This window comes from Lynx rufus, unplaced genomic scaffold, assembly GCF_022079265.1.
Source record: "Lynx rufus isolate CCGP_SWC_20201006 ecotype Redwood Valley unplaced genomic scaffold, mLynRuf1.p SCAF_5, whole genome shotgun sequence".
In the NCBI taxonomy this organism is placed as follows: domain Eukaryota; kingdom Metazoa; phylum Chordata; class Mammalia; order Carnivora; family Felidae; genus Lynx; species Lynx rufus.
In genome coordinates, this window is record NW_025814867.1 from 49638110 (window position 1) to 49656422 (window position 18313).

The 18313-nt window shown below is 36.9% G+C and overlaps 1 protein-coding gene across 2 annotated transcripts in view; it reads right to left on the bottom strand.

The window, feature by feature from the left end:
* PLCH1 (phospholipase C eta 1) overlaps positions 1 to 18313 on the bottom strand; it is a 187173-nt gene that overhangs the window by 69209 nt on the left and 99651 nt on the right. For both annotated transcript variants that reach the window (XM_047099766.1, XM_047099765.1), the window contains exons 4-5: positions 7450 to 7579; positions 3595 to 3765 (exon numbers count right to left, since the gene is read on the bottom strand). In XM_047099766.1, the coding sequence (XP_046955722.1) occupies positions 3595 to 3765; positions 7450 to 7579 (301 nt within the window). The remainder of the gene's footprint in view (positions 1 to 3594; positions 3766 to 7449; positions 7580 to 18313) is intronic.

Sequence of the window (18313 nt, forward strand, 5' to 3'; positions counted from 1 at the left end):
AATTGGTCAAAGTCTTATAAATTATATAAAATTTAATAATTAAACTATCTGATGGAAAGATTATACCATTCCACAACTTCACGAGAAATCTAAGAAATGGATACCATGTTTGATAGCATTTTTTTTTTTAACTTTTATATGTCTGGTGGGTGGAAAATGGTCTTTTCATTTTGTTATATATATTTGAATTACTAATGAAGGGTGATATTTCATAGGTTTATTGAGTTTTTATGAAATTTTTCATGTTTCAAATGTTTTGCCTGTGTTTCTTTTGGGTATTCATTTTTTCCCCTCAACTGCCTGTGACAGTACTTTCCATATTAAGGAATTTCACTATTTCTCCCTTTGTGTGTTACAAATACCTAGTTTGTGCTACACATTAACTTTATGGCATTTGATAAATTGGACCACATATAAACTTAAAGCTTCAAGACATTAATATTTTCCTTTATGGTTTATGCATCTCGATATATGATAATTTTTTAAAACTTTCTATCAGAGTACACCCATATGTAGCTTCAAGTTAATTTATAAAATTAAACTGGATACAGGTAATTATCCACCAGAAGCAGATGTCATAGAACACTGGCTTCTGTTTTCCCCAATTAAGTCTACTGGTTGAATGTCAATGTAACCAAAAGGAGGACAGAAACACATGCCCCTTAGCAAGTGATATCCACTATTGCTATTCAAATGGACTAGGTTACTTCCACTTGTCCAAATGAATTTGAAGTCAGTAGCTTTAAATATTGTAATTTTAATTTGTCACATTGCTGTGCTTCTGAACATCTATGTCAAAGGGGCTTCACATTCATCATTACGATCAATGTCCAAGTTGACACTGTGAGATAGGAAAGGTAGATGTAAGCTCCCTTTTATAGATAAGGAAATAAAGGCTCAGAAATGATAATGAATGATCTGCCCAAGATCCTCCAGCCAAAAAAGCTTGTAAGATGTGGAATGTAGGTCTCGTAGGCCCCTGGTCTAATGTTCTTTCTTCGGTATTAGAGGAGCTCTCCAGGTGAGAGTGGAAAAAGTAGTTACCAGAGCAGAGAACAGAGGAGTAGAGATGTATGTAGACGAGCATATTTTCTGGGCAAAACAATAAATCTTTTATTCCATCTTGTGTTCTACCTGTATTATAGCTAACTTTGTTAATGGAGAATTGCTCCCTTTGCCAAATTAGCAAACTAATTAAAATAACTGATTCTGATACAAGCATTTTGCTAACACTTAATCCTTAAGAAAGCAACATCAAAATTCATTAAATCTCAATCTCTTATTCCTAAAATGTGTGTGATTGTGGAATGGGGTAAAGTAAATCATTACCACATCTAGTATATTTTTTTTCTGACACCAACCAAGTTTTAGATTCTCCAGCACTAACTGGGTGTCCAACAACACAATTTGGTTCTGATACTAACTACCTGGAGTTAGCATTAGACCCCACAGGTTAAGGGTTCAGTCCCATAGACTGACCCATCTCAGATGCCAGCTGCAAATGAGGTGTTCAGGCTTCCCCCATTTCCGCTTGGCCTACTACAAATTTAGGGGCTCTATCAAAGAAAAAAACAGACCTAGACAGTAGTTAAAGCAAGAAAAACATATTTTAATCAGTAGCTATTGCAATAGGGGAAAAGAGAACTCAGTACTGGCTCAGTTCCAAATACAGGATGGACAAGGGGATTGATAGCAAGGATCAGGGTGGAGTGGAGGGAACATTAGAGGTAAGTGGGATTCTGGCTAACCCTACCTAACAGGGTTCTTTGCTGAAGGAAAGAAAGTGGTCAGATATCACGTGGGAGATGGTGAAAGATAGGGAATTTTATCAGAAATCGAGTTGATCAGATATCAAGGATGTGGGGTTTGGTTAAAGAGTCTTAGCAGGATTCTTGCTACAGCTGGACTCTTGAGGACAAGGCCCAACAACAGGGCCTAGTCAAAAAAGGACTCAGAAAAGCCTATCTAGTGTTTAGTCAAGGAAAAGTCTCTGTCAGTTCCCATAATTCACTAGAATGACTCACAGAACTCAGAAAAGTGCTTTATTTACTAGGACTTGTTTACTACAAAGTGTACAACTCATGAATAGCCTTGGGGAAGGTGTTCAGAGCATCTGTGCCCTCTCAGGGCATACCCCTTCCGCTTCCCAGTCCGTCCATGTAGCTTCGCCAACCCAGAAGCCCTCCAAACCTCATGGTTTAGGGGTCTTGGTAGATGTCCCATTATGTAGGCAAGATTGATTAAATCATATCCACCATTTGTGACATATTTAAAACCTAGAGGAAATTATGCTATGTGAAATGACACAGAAAGACAAATGCATGATCTCACTGGTAAGTGGAATCTAAAAAAGTCAAAATCATAAAAGCAGAGTAGAGTGACAGTTGACAGGGACTGGGGGGAATGGGAGGGTGTTGGTCAAAGAGTATAAAAGTTCAATTAAACAGGAAGAAGTTCTGGAGATCTAATGTATAGCATGGTGACCACAGTTAATAATGCTGCATTATATACTTGGCATTTGCTAAGAGAGTTATCTTAAGTGTTCTCACCACACACACATACAAATCAGAACGGTGTGAGGTGATGAATGTTAATTAGATTGATTGTAGTAATCATTTTACAATGTATACATTATATCAAAACCGTACATTGTACACCTTAAACATACACAATTTTCATTGGTCAAGTAATACTCAATAAAGCTAACACCCCCTCAATCACTCACTTATTCTTCTACTTTAGTGAGAAACAGAGTTTAAGGCAATATAAAAAAAAGTAGTATGAGAAGACCAGCTTTGTTGACCACAGTTGACCCTACATAGTATTAAAATCAAAAGTCTTGTTTTAAATATATTTAGGGATTATCTTTGCTAATCGGGACTTAATTTACTTAGTCTTCTCATATAATCGAATGTCAATTTTCTATCAGAGTTATCAACGAATTACTAGATTGCTAGCTAAAAATGATGTCATAGTTGGACCTCCTGGGTGGCTCAGTCGGTTAAGCGTCTGAATCTTGATTTCGGCTCAGGTCATGATCTCACGGTTCCTGAGTTCAAGCCCCATGTCGGGCTCTGTGCTTGATAGCATGGAGACTGCTTCAGGGTTCTCTCTCTCCCTCCCTCCCTCTCTCTCTCTCCCTCCCTCCCTCTCTCTCTCTCTCTCTCTCTCCCAGTCTCAATAAATAAACAAACACTTTTAAAAAGTTAAAAAAAAAAATTATGTCATAGTTAACAAATGCCTATCTATATTATTAGTATAAAGAAAACATAACCATTATATGTACAATGAAACACATGAGTTAACATCCATTACTTTGTGGGAAAATGTGCATTTCTACACTCAACATATTTAAGGTAAAAAATTATACAAGTGTTCAATTTACCACACCCTCTTAAAAGCTGCTAGAAACATGTTAGAAATAACTCATCTTAGAAACATGTTAGAAATAACTCATAAATAAGATTTTTTGGGGTGGAATTGTGATATTTACCCATCTATCCTAAAAATAAGGTATACCTATATCCAACAGAAAAAGCCTGTATATTCATAAATATTTTTGAGTAAACATGTAATTCAACAGTCTAATGATACCTTTTGTTCCACCTTCAAAAACTGAGCCAGTTCTTCCACAGTTAGGTGATCTTTCTTGTCACTGTAGCTCAAGAGCAACAAATAAAGGTCCCGTCTCAATGACATCATTTTGTAAAAAACACAGAATTCTTCAAATGTCAAAGTTCCCTGATTCTCATCTGTATCAGCTTCCTGAAAGAGGCATAGAATAAACAAGGCAGTGTGAGAGTTTGAAATAGGAAATTCAGTACAGAGATGCTGAGAAATAATATTTACTATAAAAAGGCTAGAACACGTATCACAAATGGTAAACACATTCTTTTAAAGCACACATGGAACCATTTAAAAACTATTTATTAGGCCACAAAAAAAGTTTCATGTTATAAGCAATCAACCTTATAAAAACCAATTTCTCTGATCACAGCAAATTTATAAACCAACAAAGAAAGCTTTAAAAAAAAGTAATTAGAGGAAAAGAAAGTTTTCAATTTATTAGAAAGCAAGGTAGATTAAAAATAGATAATAATTCAACTCAAAAAGCTAGAAAAAATTAAGCTAAAGAAAATATAAGGAAAAAAATTATAAACAGAAGCAAAAAACAATGAAATAAAGAACCAAATAGATACATCAGCAAAGGGAGAGCAATTAAACCAAAAGCTGATCTTTTGAAGAAACTAATGAAAAAGAAATCTTGGAGAAAATGAATCATGAACAAAAGAGAAAAAATATCCAACACATTATGAAAATACCAGTCTCTAACCAGCTTCTGAATGTAATCCAATCAATACAGTCTTTAAATATAACAGAATCCCTCCTAATTTGACAGACGTAGTTTATTGTTCTTACAGCTATCAGGATCATTGAAACCTCCTTGTTTCCTCTCCACAGAAGTCTGAAAAATCCATTTAGACTGATTTCTAGTTGAAATAATTTGTTTCTAGTAATTGTTGAGCAAGAATCTTTCACCATGTATCTTCCTTCTGATTGGCTGAATTTGTCAAAAAACACTAAAATTGTTGGGGATATGCTATGAGCAACAAATCTATTTACATGATCTTCATTTTAAATGAACACAGTTGGGGCGCCTGGGTGGCGCAGTCGGTTAAGCGTCCGACTTCAGCCAGGTCACGATCTCACGGTCCGTGAGTTCGAGCCCCGCGTCAGGCTCTGGGCTGATGGCTCAGAGCCTGGAGCCTGTTTCTGATTCTGTGTCTCCCTCTCTCTGCCCCTCCCCCGTTCATGCTCTGTCTCTCTCTGTCCCAAAAATAAATAAACGTTGAAAAAAAAAAATTAAAAAAAAAATAAAATAAAATAAAAAAATAAATGAACACAGTTGTAACCGAATGAAAACTGACAGGGAATGAATGGCAACTTGAAATGCATGGGTTTTATGACATATACTCAGATGTAGGGGGTTTAAACATAGCTTTGAAAGTCAACATGTTCATAAAAGATAGATTTTTTAAAAACTTTGTTAGCTTTGGGACAATTATGAACACATACTTTAGCCAATATTTAAATCATACACAGTTTCGTTATAGGGCAGATTGCTGTTGCCTTCTATCCTTTTAAAGGTAGGAGAATGGTGTATAAAATATCCACATTTTTGCTGTATGAGATGCTTGTTTGTAGAATCACCGCATTTTAAGAAACTGGGTCTAATGTTCAAATTTCTGTCCTAATTTTGTTTTAAAGTATCTAACCCTGGATACAGAGAAGAAACATTTTTCAACTTCCTTGTAAATGCTGTAACAATTAAGAACAGTAACACTCTCACATTAAACAACAGCATCTAAAGACTTCAAAAGGAGCTATCCATAACTGAATAGATTATTTTAAAAAATTTTAGTTGAATCTAGCTCTACAATAACAAAAGCAAAGAAACCTCTAGAAAGGCTTCAATGTCTGTACCAGCAATTCAGCCAGAAGAAGAATGTTCCTGAGACAATGCTAAGATCTTTGGTCCTCTCACTCTCATGAAGGGCATTTACACAACCCTGCTAGATGCAAGACCTACAGTGGAAATGTTCTATCTAGAAATGTTCTATCACTTCTGGCTTGTTAAGTCTTTAAACCTAAAGGTCACAAAAAGACCCCCCTGATGTTTTCTTAAAGTTTGTCTAAAGGATTTACTTAAAATGCATAAAACATTTGACATAAACATTTCCTGATTTACCCTCTACAATGTTTAGTGCATTAGAAATAAAAAGGTGTTGGAGCACCTGGGTGGCTCAGTCAGTTAAGCGACCTACTTCGGCTCAGGTCATGATCTCATGGATCATGAGTTTGAGCCCCGCGTCAGGCTCTGTGCTGACAGCTCAGAGCCTGGAGCCTGCTTCAGATTCTGTGTCTCCTTCTCTCTCTGCCCCTCCCCTACTCATGCTCTGTCTCTCTCTCTCTCTCTCTCTCACAAATAAACATTTAAAATAATTTTTAAAAGAAATTAAAAAGTGTCTGAAGGGGGAAAACATATAAGTAAAAATAGATCAATAGCTTATGTTATTTCTTTATCTTACTTCCAAAAACTACTCTCACATCATTATTTTTGCATGTACAGACTTTGCCTTTCTCTTTAAGCTTGGGCCTTCTGATTTAATCAGCAGCTACTCTTCAGTACAATGAGCATTTTCTATGAAAAGGAACAGATGGGAGTGTGGGGCTCACAACAAGCAAAAGTGAGATGTCACAGGGAGTACCAGGAACATGGCAAAACTTCCCATTAAGTTGAAGGACAGTTCACTTTCTTTGTGACAACACATTTCCCCTCCCAAGTCCCTCACTCCATCTCCAGGGTTCCTTCTATAGCATATTCCTTCGTCTTCTTTCCTCTCTCTTATGTTGTTCTCCAGTGCAATGGGACCAAGTTCCCTTCGTTGCAAACCGTGTCCAGCCAAGAGCTTCCCAAGCACAGGCCCACTGTAAGAGGTCACAGAATGGAGCCAGCCTCCACCATTCCTCACTGCCCCTCATCCCTCATGTCATTTGTGCCCTTCCCACCTCTAAGGACAAATGGTTAGAAAACAAAGGAAACACAAAACATTAACCATCACACAATTTCACACCTTCTGCTTATTTTTATATGTACAAAATATCACCGAGATACAAACTATCACTTAAAGTAGAAAATTATCGCAAAACATGGATTGTGGTTATGACTTATCTCCAAATAAGAGCACTTCCTAAATTAATATATTAGCTGTTAGTTATAATCTAACATTGTCTTTGCACCCACCTAACAGAGCTCACTTCTGCACCTCAGACAGAGGACTAAGTGCAATCCCAGCTGGGTGCCACAGAATAAGTCTGAGCCCAAGGATTTTCCTCAAGGACTGACCAACAGGGAAAGGGCATCTCATCTAATACCAACAGGCAGTTGAATGAACTTATGGAGAGCTCCCGAAATGGTAGGAGTGATGTAGCACTTCTGAGAATCATGGATTCTAAATCTTAAACTCCTCTGAAACAAAACAGAGTCTCTTGAGAACTTAATAAGTGCTATTTTTTTCATGTTACTAAGTCTTTGATCCTCACAAGAGCTCTGTGAGGTAGGCACATGAGATGTTATCACCCTCTCGAAGGGACTTCACGGAGTTTGCTCCAATATCTAAGTGCCAGGTAGTCTTATAATTACTCTCTGAAAAGAGCAACAATAAAAAAGCATTTTAGGAAGTGAAACTGTGGACACATGCTAAGTTTAGGAAGTCTTTTTTTCCTTCATGAAACAAAACGCCTCTCTTTTCATCAAAGAAAAATAAAACACTACAGAGCAGGTGATACCAACTTCCAACATAACAAAATAGCCTTTGAAATATCTAAGTACATCAATAACATGCAACGTGTATTTTACAAAAAGCCAACCCATTTGTGAAAACATACCTGAAACATTTGCCGGACTTTTCTTCGGGGCAGATTGACATTTAGTTTATGCATCAACTGGTGTATCTCTTCAATATTCAATAAGCCATCACCATTCTTATCAGCTTCCTCAAAGGTCTGCTTTACCCACATGAAGAAAGGTCAAGAGAAACACTTTTTTCATGAAAATAAAAACTGCTCTCACAGAATACTCACAAGGACATTTATCATTAACACAGAGCTTGAGAAGAAATTCTTTGGAGAAGGCCCTGCCTGCAATCCATGGACTAGTGATCTGCTACCAGCGACAACAATCAACAGGGGAATGGGTGCTTGGAGGTGATTCCCTTCACTTTGAAATGAGAGTCAAACCAAGTTCTTTTGGGAGTTTGTTTAACTCACACATTTTTATCCAATCTGTAAAGGAATACGATGTGATGAAACCTCAAATATACCAAATTTAGGCCTTATCTTCTTCCTCTATGACCTTCCAGTTAGCGTATTTTTACCTTCACAATACCCCACACTAGACAATTTTTTCAGTTCCCCTCAGTCCACTCCTACATTTAGAAACTGTCTAGTTCAATCTCCTCATTGTTCAGATGAGGATATAAAACTAGAGGAAGAGAAATTGTTAAAAAATGTTGGTTTACTTAGAGAAAGAGAGAGCAAGCAGAGGAGGGGCAGAGAGAGAGGGAGAGAGAGAATCCCAAGCAGGCTCCATGATGTCAGTGCAGAGCCCAGCACACTCCATCCCCCCAGGCCCCCCAGGTCCCCCAGCAGAAATTTGTTAAGGATAAATTAGTAAGAGATCCACATTTTTGGAAACTTAGTCTAGTATTTTTGTCTCCTATACAGCAGATCTGTCTCTATACTATATTCATCCCATATTACTAGCTTGGAAGGTTCTTACCTAAGAGCCTCAAATTTCTAAATCAAAAGCAAACCTCATATGTTAGAGGTTACGCTCAAATTGCAGGTAGGATATTCAGTGACTGAGGGTATGAAGCTGAGTTTAGATACAGAAGATTTACATCATGTAACCTGAGGTTTTAAAAAAAACCCTCAGGGACTCCCTCTCTCTCTGCCCCTCCCCCGTTCATGCTCTGTCTCTCTCTGTCCCAAAAATAAATAAACGTTGAAAAAAAAAATTTTTTAAAAAAAAAAAAAAGGGGGGGCACCTGGGTGGCGCAGTCGGTTAAGCGTCCGACTTCAGCCAGGTCACGATCTCGCGGTCCGTGAGTTCGAGCCCCGCGTCGGGCTCTGGGCTGATGGCTCAGAGCCTGGAGCCTGTTTCCCATTCTGTGTCTCCCTCTCTCTCTGCCCCTCCCCCGTTCATGCTCTGTCTCTCTCTGTCCCAAAAAATAAATAAACGTTGAAAAAAAAATTAAAAAAAAAACCCTCAGGGGGAATGACTCTTGGGTTGTTTCACATCATGAGGAAGCAGAATAAATGGTAACCAATGGGTGATCTGAATTTTTTTTTTAAAATGAATAATTCAAGGGGCACCTGTGGGGCTCAGTCAGTTAAGCATCCAACTCTGATGTCACCTCAGGTCATGATCTCAGGGTTCGAGAGATTGAGCCCCATGCCCTGACAGCATGCAGCCTGCTCCAGATTCTATTCCCCCTCCCCAGCTCACGTTCTCTCTCTCTCTCCCTCTCTCAAAATAAATAAATAAATATTTTTTAAAAATGGATGATTCATAGTTATTGGGGGTAAACTGCAGAAAGCAGGAATCATGTGCACACTTAGAAAACCAAACTGGGCTTCAAAATTTGAAGGGGACTAAAGGTGGTGGAAAGAAATCAGAAAATCAAAGTAAGGGAAGGCATAGGTTTAAAACCAACAAATAGGAGAATGAGAGTAGGTGAGAGAGGGGGAAATGGATAATATTTGCCTCAAGCAGATGATATCAAACTGATTTTCATGTTAAGTCAAAATACTAAAAGTATAACATAGCATATTTACATTTCTTAGGCAATTCAAATTATGATTGTAGGAGATAGGACCTCAGGAAGTAAAAACAACCATAAAGACTTATTTCTTCTATATTTAAATACCTAAATACTGTAAATACCTTGTTTCACATTTTGTTCCCTTTATAACATTGGAAAATAACCAGCCCAGTTCTTTATAATTCAACTTCTCATAGAAGGACCTCATTATACATGACATCTGGGAGTTAACAGGTGACCCAGGACTAGGGTAAAAATAACTGAAGAATCAAAAGAGTGAAACATTTGGGCCAATTATTAATAAATACCTGAATCTCATTTTTTTTTTCTGTTTTCTGGACACACAGTCCCCATCCATCTCTATTTCTTATGACTGTGGACACTGCTCTGTGTTCAAAGAGGTCATGAAATGAGTCCAAGAGCAGTCATATTTTCATCCTTTTATTTTATACTTCCTTACCAAAGCCTCTCAAAGATTTCTCCAGAGAAGAGTCAAGGACAAGCAAACCCTAAAAATGAGTATTCTGCCAGTACAAACCCTAGGATAGGCCTGTGTCTATAAGGCCTTCAGTGTCAACATACAAACTGGCCTTGACAGTTGGTTTAGGGAATATGGGATTGGTAAGACATAGAGGTAGAATCCAACTGAGAAACAGACACTAGTCCTGATTCTGCTGACCTGGCACTGTGACAGTGGCTCACTTATGGCACACCTCTTGGGCCTTGCATTTCCTCATCTATAATGTCAGTGAACACAACTAGATGACCTTGAAGTCCCTTCCAACTCTATGAAAGGATTCTATGAAAGGAAAAACCTTTCTCTCCCAGTAACAGTACACATGGTATACAATTACAGGTAAAAGTATTCTGATATCTTAAAGCTATTCTTCATAATTAAGATATGAGGACTCAAGAAAGCTCTAAATTAATGATTCACATCATCATACAGGGTGAGTTTAAGAAGAGAAACAATCATTCTGCAAAGAAAAACTGGGATAGTGAAAACTGAATGACAGTTATGGCCTAGAATTTTCTATCAAACAGTTAAAGGAAATTCTAAGTATTGAATGGTAGTATTTACCATAGGGTTGGGCAAACTTTTTCTGGAAAAGGCCTGATAGTAAATATTTTAGGCTTTGCAGCTCTCAACTGCAACTACTCAATTCTGCTATTGTGACACAAAAGAGGCTATAAGCACCACATAAATTAATTGGCATTGTTATGTTCCAATACAATTTTATTTACGGACACTGAAATTTAAATTTCAGATAATTTTCAGAATTTCACAAAATATTCTTCTTCTTTGGATTTTATTTTTCCAATTACTGAAAACCATTTCTTAGTTCAGGACCACATATAAAAAAGGCATTAGGCCAGATTTGCCTACAGGCTACAGTTTGCAGGGCCCCTGATTTACTGGGAAGGTGTAAACCTTCAGTTGACAACATCCTTTCGAGACTGCCCAAAGTCTTCCAGAGGTAATAATTTCTCCTGTGGGGTCAAGAGATAAGGTGGGTAAATCATGGAGGAGAACAGACTGGTGGAGAAAAATGCCAAGGCTTTCATGCTGGGGCCACTGAGATTTCAGACTTAATCTGAAGAGGAAAGCAAAAGATTTGCCAGTCCTTACCTCTCTTCAGCAATAAAATAGTAGCTATTATTTACAAGTGCTTAATATGTGCTGGACAGTGTTCTAAACACTTTGTGTACATCAATTCATTTGATCTTCACACAACTACATAAGGCACACACTATGATTAACACCATTACCATGTGACAGACAAAGACTCTAAGGCAAAAGAGTTTAAGTTACTTATCCAAAGTTACCCGGTACATGGCAGAATTGGGGCCAAATCCCAGGCAGTGCAATACTAGTCCTTAAACACAACACTATATTGCTATTAATAGACATGAGTAATGCATCTACCTCCATGAAACATGGCCATATTCCAGAAATAACCTGAATTACATTTTACACTGGAGGGATTTTTTTTTCATACAGCCACTTAAGATTCACTATTCTCATTATTCATTCACAGCTGAAATTTTCAGGCCTATTTGTAATGTTGTCCTCAACTAATGTAATTAAATGTATGTCCAACCAAAGATGTTATTCTGTTATTAAAATATTACCTACAACCCTATCAAATCCTGACAAATATGTATGAGGATTGTCCTCTGATTCAACATAACTATTCTGTTTTTGACATCAGCTTCTTTATTATTAATTTCCTCTGTCCTTTTCTCTCCTCACTGACACAAGCATCAACTGTTTCTATATTTCTTATAAAATTATTCCCTGTGCAATTCTGGGGTACATTTGCTTTCCAAATAGCATATTTCAGAATATGAAATCCCTCAGCTGTCAACCTGGTTAATTCAAACACGAAAACTTTCTATTGCCAGTAAACACGGGCAAACGAAATCAGGTTCAAAAAGCTATTGAGCTAAGCTAGTATAAATTCAAATTAGAATATTATAACTTTATGATGTTAAATGTAACCCCCATTGTAACCATAAAGAAAACAGCTATAATGTATAAAAGGGCATGAGAAAGGAATTTAAAATTTCACTATAAAAGTATCAACTAAACAAAAAAGACAGTAATGCAGATGCAGGATACAAAAGACAAAAAAGTTATAACGCATATAGAAAGTGAACAGCAAAATGAGAGAAGAAAATCCCTCCTTATCAGTAAGGAGTTTAAATGTAAATGGATTAAATTCTCCAATCAAAACACAGAGATTGGTAGAATGGATTAAAACACATGATCCAACTATATGCTGTCTACAAGAGATTCACTTAAGATCCAAAAACATGAACAGGTTGAGAGTGAAATGATGGAAAAAGATATTACATGCAAATAGTAATGGAAATGGACCAGAGGTAGATTTACTAACGTTAGACAAAATAAGCTTTTAAATCAAAAAATGTTTCTAAAAGATAAAAAAGGACATTATATGTTGATAAAAGTTTCAAATATAACAATTATAACAATTACACATCTAATGACAAATCAAAATATATGAAGCAAAAACTGACAGAATTGAAGGGGAAATAGCTCTACAGTAATCGTTGGAGAATTCAATATCCCACTCACAATAAAGTATAGAAAAACCACATGGAAGGTAAGGAAATAGAGAATATAAACAACACAATAAACCAACTAGGTCTAACAGACACGTACAGAACACTTGAACCAACAATAACAGCAGCATACACATTCTTCTCAAGCACACAGAGAACATTTTCCAGGATAGATAATATTGTAGGCCTAAATTAAGTCTCCAATTTAAAATTTTTTTTCAACGTTTTTATTTATTTTTGGGACAGAGAGAGACAGAGCATGAACGGGGGAGGGGCAGAGAGAGAGAGAGAGACACAGAACCGGAAACAGGCTCCAGGCTCCGAGCCATCAGCCCAGAGCCTGACGCGGGGCTCGAACTCACGGACCGCGAGATCGTGACCTGGCTGAAGTCGGACGCTTAACCGACTGCGCCACCCAGGCGCCCCAAGTCTCCAATTTTAAACACAGATATCATTCAAAGTATCTTCTTTGACCACAATGGGATGAGATCAATAACAAAAAGAAAACTAGAAAATTTACAAAATTATGCAAGTTAAACAATATACTTTTAAATAACCAATGGATCAAAGAAGAAATCATAAAGGCAATTAGAAAATACTTAAAGATGAATGAAAATGGAAACAACATATAAACTTAGGCAGTGCTAAGAGAGACATTTACAGCTATAAATGCTTACATTCAAAAATAAGAAATACACTTGAAGCTACTGTAACTGCATGTCAACTATACTTCAATTAAAAATAAATGTTTTTAAAGATGAAAAATAAAATTTAAGAAAGATCTCAAATTAACATTTAACTTTACCACTTAAGGAACTAGGAAAAAAAAGACAAACTAAATCCAAAACTAGCAATAAATAAGTAAATAAAATTTAAAAATCCAAAGCTGGCAGAAAAGGCAGAAAATAAGAAAGATTGGAGGAAAGAGCAATGAAATGGAGAAAGAAAACAAGAGAAAAAAAATCATTGAAATAAAATGTAGGTTTCTTTGAAAAAAAAGAGAAAGAATTCAAATTAATACTAAAATCAGAAACAAAAGTAAGAACATTATTACCAATTCTACAGAAATAAAAAGGATTTAAAGAGAGTACTATGGTATCTTTCTCTGTATGACTTATTTCACTTAGCGTAACACTCTCCAGTTCCATCCACGTTGCTACAAAAGGCCATATTTCATTCTTTCTCATTGCCAAGTAGTATTGCATTGTGTATATAAACCACAATTTCTTTATCCATTCTTATGTAGATCCTGAGAAACTTAACAGAAGACCTTGGGGTAGGAGAAGGAAAAAAAAAAAGTTGGAGAGGGAGGGAGCCAAATCATAAGAGACTCTTAAAAACTGAGAATAAACTGAGGGTTGATGGGGGGTGGGAAGGAGGTAAGAGAGGGTGATGGGCATTGAGGAGGGCACCTGTTGGGATGAGCACTGGGTGTTGTATGGAAACCAATTTGACAATAAATTTCATATTAAAAAACAAACAAACAAACAAACAAACATTTAAAAAGAGAGAGAGTACTATGAACAATTGCATGCTTACAAAGTGGATAACCTAAATGAAATGGACAAATCCTAGAAACACAAAACCTACAAAGACTAAAGCACAAAGAAAACAAAACATGAACAGATCTATAACTAGTAAGGAGCTTGAATCAGTAACCAAAAATTTTTCAACAAAGAAAACTTGATACTTGACCTTGATAGCTTTGCTGGTAAATTCTACCAAACATTAAAAGAACTAACACCAATCCTCAAATTTTCCCAAAAAATTAAAGAGGAGGGAACATTTCCTAACTCATTCTATGAGGCCAGCATTATGCTCATAAACCCAGGCAAAGACACTACAAGAAAAACAAAAATACAGACCAATAAACAATCATGCAAAAATCCTCAACAAGATACTAGCAAATAAAATTCAGCAGTATACTACAAGAATTATACACCATGACCAAGAGGGATTTATTCCTGCAATATAAGGATGGTTCAATATAAGGATGGTCCATCCATGAGAATGGATTAATGTAATATACCATATCAACATACTGAAGGAAAAAACCACATGATCATCTCAATCGATGCAGAAAAAAGATTTGACAAAATTCAATACCCTTTAATGATAAAAACACTCAACACAATAGGAACAAAAGAAAACTACCTCAACATATTAAAAGCCACATATGAAAAAAAACACAGTAAATATCATATTCAATAATGAAAGACTGAAAGCTCTTCCTCTAAAATCAGGAACAAGGCAAGGGTGCCAGCTTTCACCATTTTTATTCAACACAGTACTAAGTTTTAGCCAGAGCAATTAGGCAATGGGAAGGAGGGAGGGAGGGAGGGAGGGAGGGAGGGCATCCAAATTAGAAAGAAGTAAAATTATGTTTGTGGATGATATGATCGTATATATAAAAAACCTTATAGACTCCACAACAAAAGCTGTTAGGATAAATGAATTCAGCAAAATAGCAGGATACAAAGTCAACACACAAAAATTGGTTGCATTTCTATATATGAACAATAACAATCTGAGAAGGAACTACAAAAACAATTCCATTTATAATCACATCAAAATAATAAAATAGGAATAAAGGAGGTAAAAAAGGTGCACAATGAAATCTACAAAACATTGCTGAAAAATTTTAAGAAGACATAACTAAATGAAAACACATCCGATGTTCATGGATTGGAAGATAATTTAGTTAAAATGTCAATACTACTAAAGGAATCTACAGATTCAATGAAATTTCTATCCAAATCCCAAAGATATTTTTCTGCAGAAATAGAAAAACCAATCCTAAAATTCATATGGAATACCAAGGGACCCTGAGAAGCCAAACCATCATGAAAAAGAACAAACTTGAAAGACTCACACTTCCTGATTTCAAAACTTATCTCAAAGTTACAACAATCAAAACAGTGTTGTATCAGTATGAAGACAAACACATAAACCAATAGAATAAAACAGCTCAGAAATAAACCCTCACATCTATGGTCAAATGATTTCTGACAAGGTTGCCAAGACCATTTTATAGAAAAAGGACAGTCTTTTCAACAAATGGGCCTGGAAAACTTGGATATCAACATGCAAAAGAATGAAGTTGGACCACTACCTAACACTATCCACAAAAATTAACTCAAAATGGATTAAGGACATAAATGTAAGACCTAAAACAATAAAACTCTTAACAGAAAAGAGAACAAAATCTTCATAGCATGGGATTTGACAATCATTTCTTGGGTATGACACCAAAGCACAAGTGACAAAAGAAAAAACAGGGGCACCTGGGGTGGCACAGTTGGTTAAGTGTCTGACTTCAGCTCAGGTCATGATCTTATGGCGTGGGTTCAAGCCCCTCTTTGGACTCTGAGCTGACAGCTCAGAGCCTGGAGCCTGCTTCAGATTCTGTGTCTCCCTCTCTCTCTTCCCCTCCCCCACTCGTGCTCTGTCTTTCTCTCCCAAAAATAAACATCAGAAAAAACAAATTGGACTTCATGAAAAATTTAAAAATTCTGTGCACCAAGGACATTATCAATAAAGTAAAAACACCAACAGAATCGAAGAAAATATTTTCAAATCATGTAACTGATAAGTGATTAATATCCAGAACATACAGAACTCTTAAAACTCAACAACAGAAAAACAAACAACCTGATCCAAAAATGGAGTGGGGGAGATAAGAGTGCGCATCAAATTGTTAACATCAGTAACCTTGGAGAAGAAGGTGCAAAACTGATAGGGGTGAAGATTACTGATGTTTTCTTTATGCAACTCTGTATTCTCTGGCTTACCTCAATGAGCATGCATTTCTAGGGTAACTAGAAAGATCTAACAAAGGGGGAAATTTTGCTACCACTTAAAAAGAAACAATATGCCCATTTCTCTTACTGCTCTACTTCAAGGCTTATGAAAGTCATTTATATAAGTGGCTAAAAGCTCTGGAATATTGTGAACTTGTTCTAGTTGACTGGGTGAGAATAATAACTTCTAGAATTGATTGTCCTCCCCTACGGCAATTTTCCTTCTTTCTTCCTTGTTGAAGAACCTCTATTTTGTTCAGGTGTGCAAGAACCATGAGCTTTAACGAAGGCAGAAGGGGTATTTTGATGGATGTTAGTACAGTTGTCTCCAAAGTACAATTCAAAGGGTCCTCATAACCAAGAGGAGCCCCCTTTTCCCACTATTTATGTGTGTGAGGCTAAATTTTCTTCATGCATTTCCACCAAAACAATACAACATGCAGACTGAAGGCAGAAACAGATAGGAGAATGCATGTGTTCTATCCAGATACACATTAAAGAGACTTGCAAAGTGAAAAGCAACACTACTCTTTCTCACAAATTTGTTTTGCTTTGAAAAATAGTTTTCGGCGGCACTTGGGTGACTCAGTGAATTAAGCATCCAGCTTCGGCTCAGGTCATGTTCTCACTGTTCGTGAGTTCCAGCCCCACGTCGGGCTCTGTGCTGACAGCTCAGGGCCTGGGGCCTGCTTTGGATTCTGTGTCTTCCTCTCTCTCAAAAATAAACATTAAGATGAAACCCACATATACAAAAACTCTATATAAAGTCTTTAGTTTTTAAGCATGCAAAAGAGTCTTGAGCTCAAAGCCCAATTACGCTAATTGATTTATTTTATCGAAGACTGGTTCAGGAATGGACCTGCAGTAACAATTCTGGCCAATGATGATATTTAGTCTTGGGCTGGGGTGGGCATCCTGGAAAGATTTACAATCCTCTTAAAAAGAAGCTTTGTGAGAAGAAACTATGCTTCCTCTGGGCAGGGCTGTGTTTGGAGCTGCTGTACCTCTGTCTGACCAAGGGGCAACCCGCCCAAGGACCACGCCAACATGCTGAGAACGGTAGAACCCAGGTCTTGGGTGACATCACTGAGCCACTGATTAACCAGTTCTTGAACTGCCCTATCTCACATCTCCTGTTCATGAGAAATGAATATTGTTTTAGTTCAAGGCATGTTAATATGATTCTGTGGTTTAGACCAGAAAGCAATTTTATTCAGCATTTTGTTTGTTTTTTACCAAATGTTAAGGAGTTAAGAACCAAATGAATAGAATAAAGCACAGAAAGTTCCTTTCTATGTTTGCATTTTGTTCATTTATGAATCCCAGGTGCCTTTATCTGCATGCTGTGAATATTGATGAAAATATCATGGCTCATCAGCTCAGACCTTCCCACTGTCAAAAATCCTTTCATAGGCTGAATATTTCCACTCTGCTCAAACAATACCCTGGGTGTGGAATTATAACTAGAGCAGCACAAATTTATCACTACTCTAGGGGACAAATTTAGGACACACATTCCAATAACAGCAAGGAAGTAGGACTACTCCCTTCATAGATGGGGGCACATGTGTTTTAAGACCCTTCAAAATGTGCAGAAGGAAACCAAAACAGTCAACAACTCTATCGCCCCCACTTTACACATAAGGAAATTGAGGCCAAAAAGGCCATGTCACATGACCAGCTCCATAGCAGCAGAAGAGGTGCCTTCAGACCAAGCATGTTAACTATTTATCTTGTCAGCACTACAGGACCTCAAGAAATGAGTTTAATTAAGGCGACTCAGATGAGTCTCCCAGTTTCTTGAAGAATTTCGAGAAGGTAAATGGTATTGTGTAAAAAATGACTTCCCCTTCAGTATCAATCAGTTTCCACACTGTAAATTAAAGAGAGAGAGAGAGAGAGAAAGCAGGAAGGAGCTTAATACCGTGTGTGTAATTGGAACTCAAAAGTACTTGTTCAACTAAACTGACTTGATTACAAAGCAGGATTTGTAATCAAATAAACACTTTCCCAGCTATCTAATCTCTCTTAGGAAACATT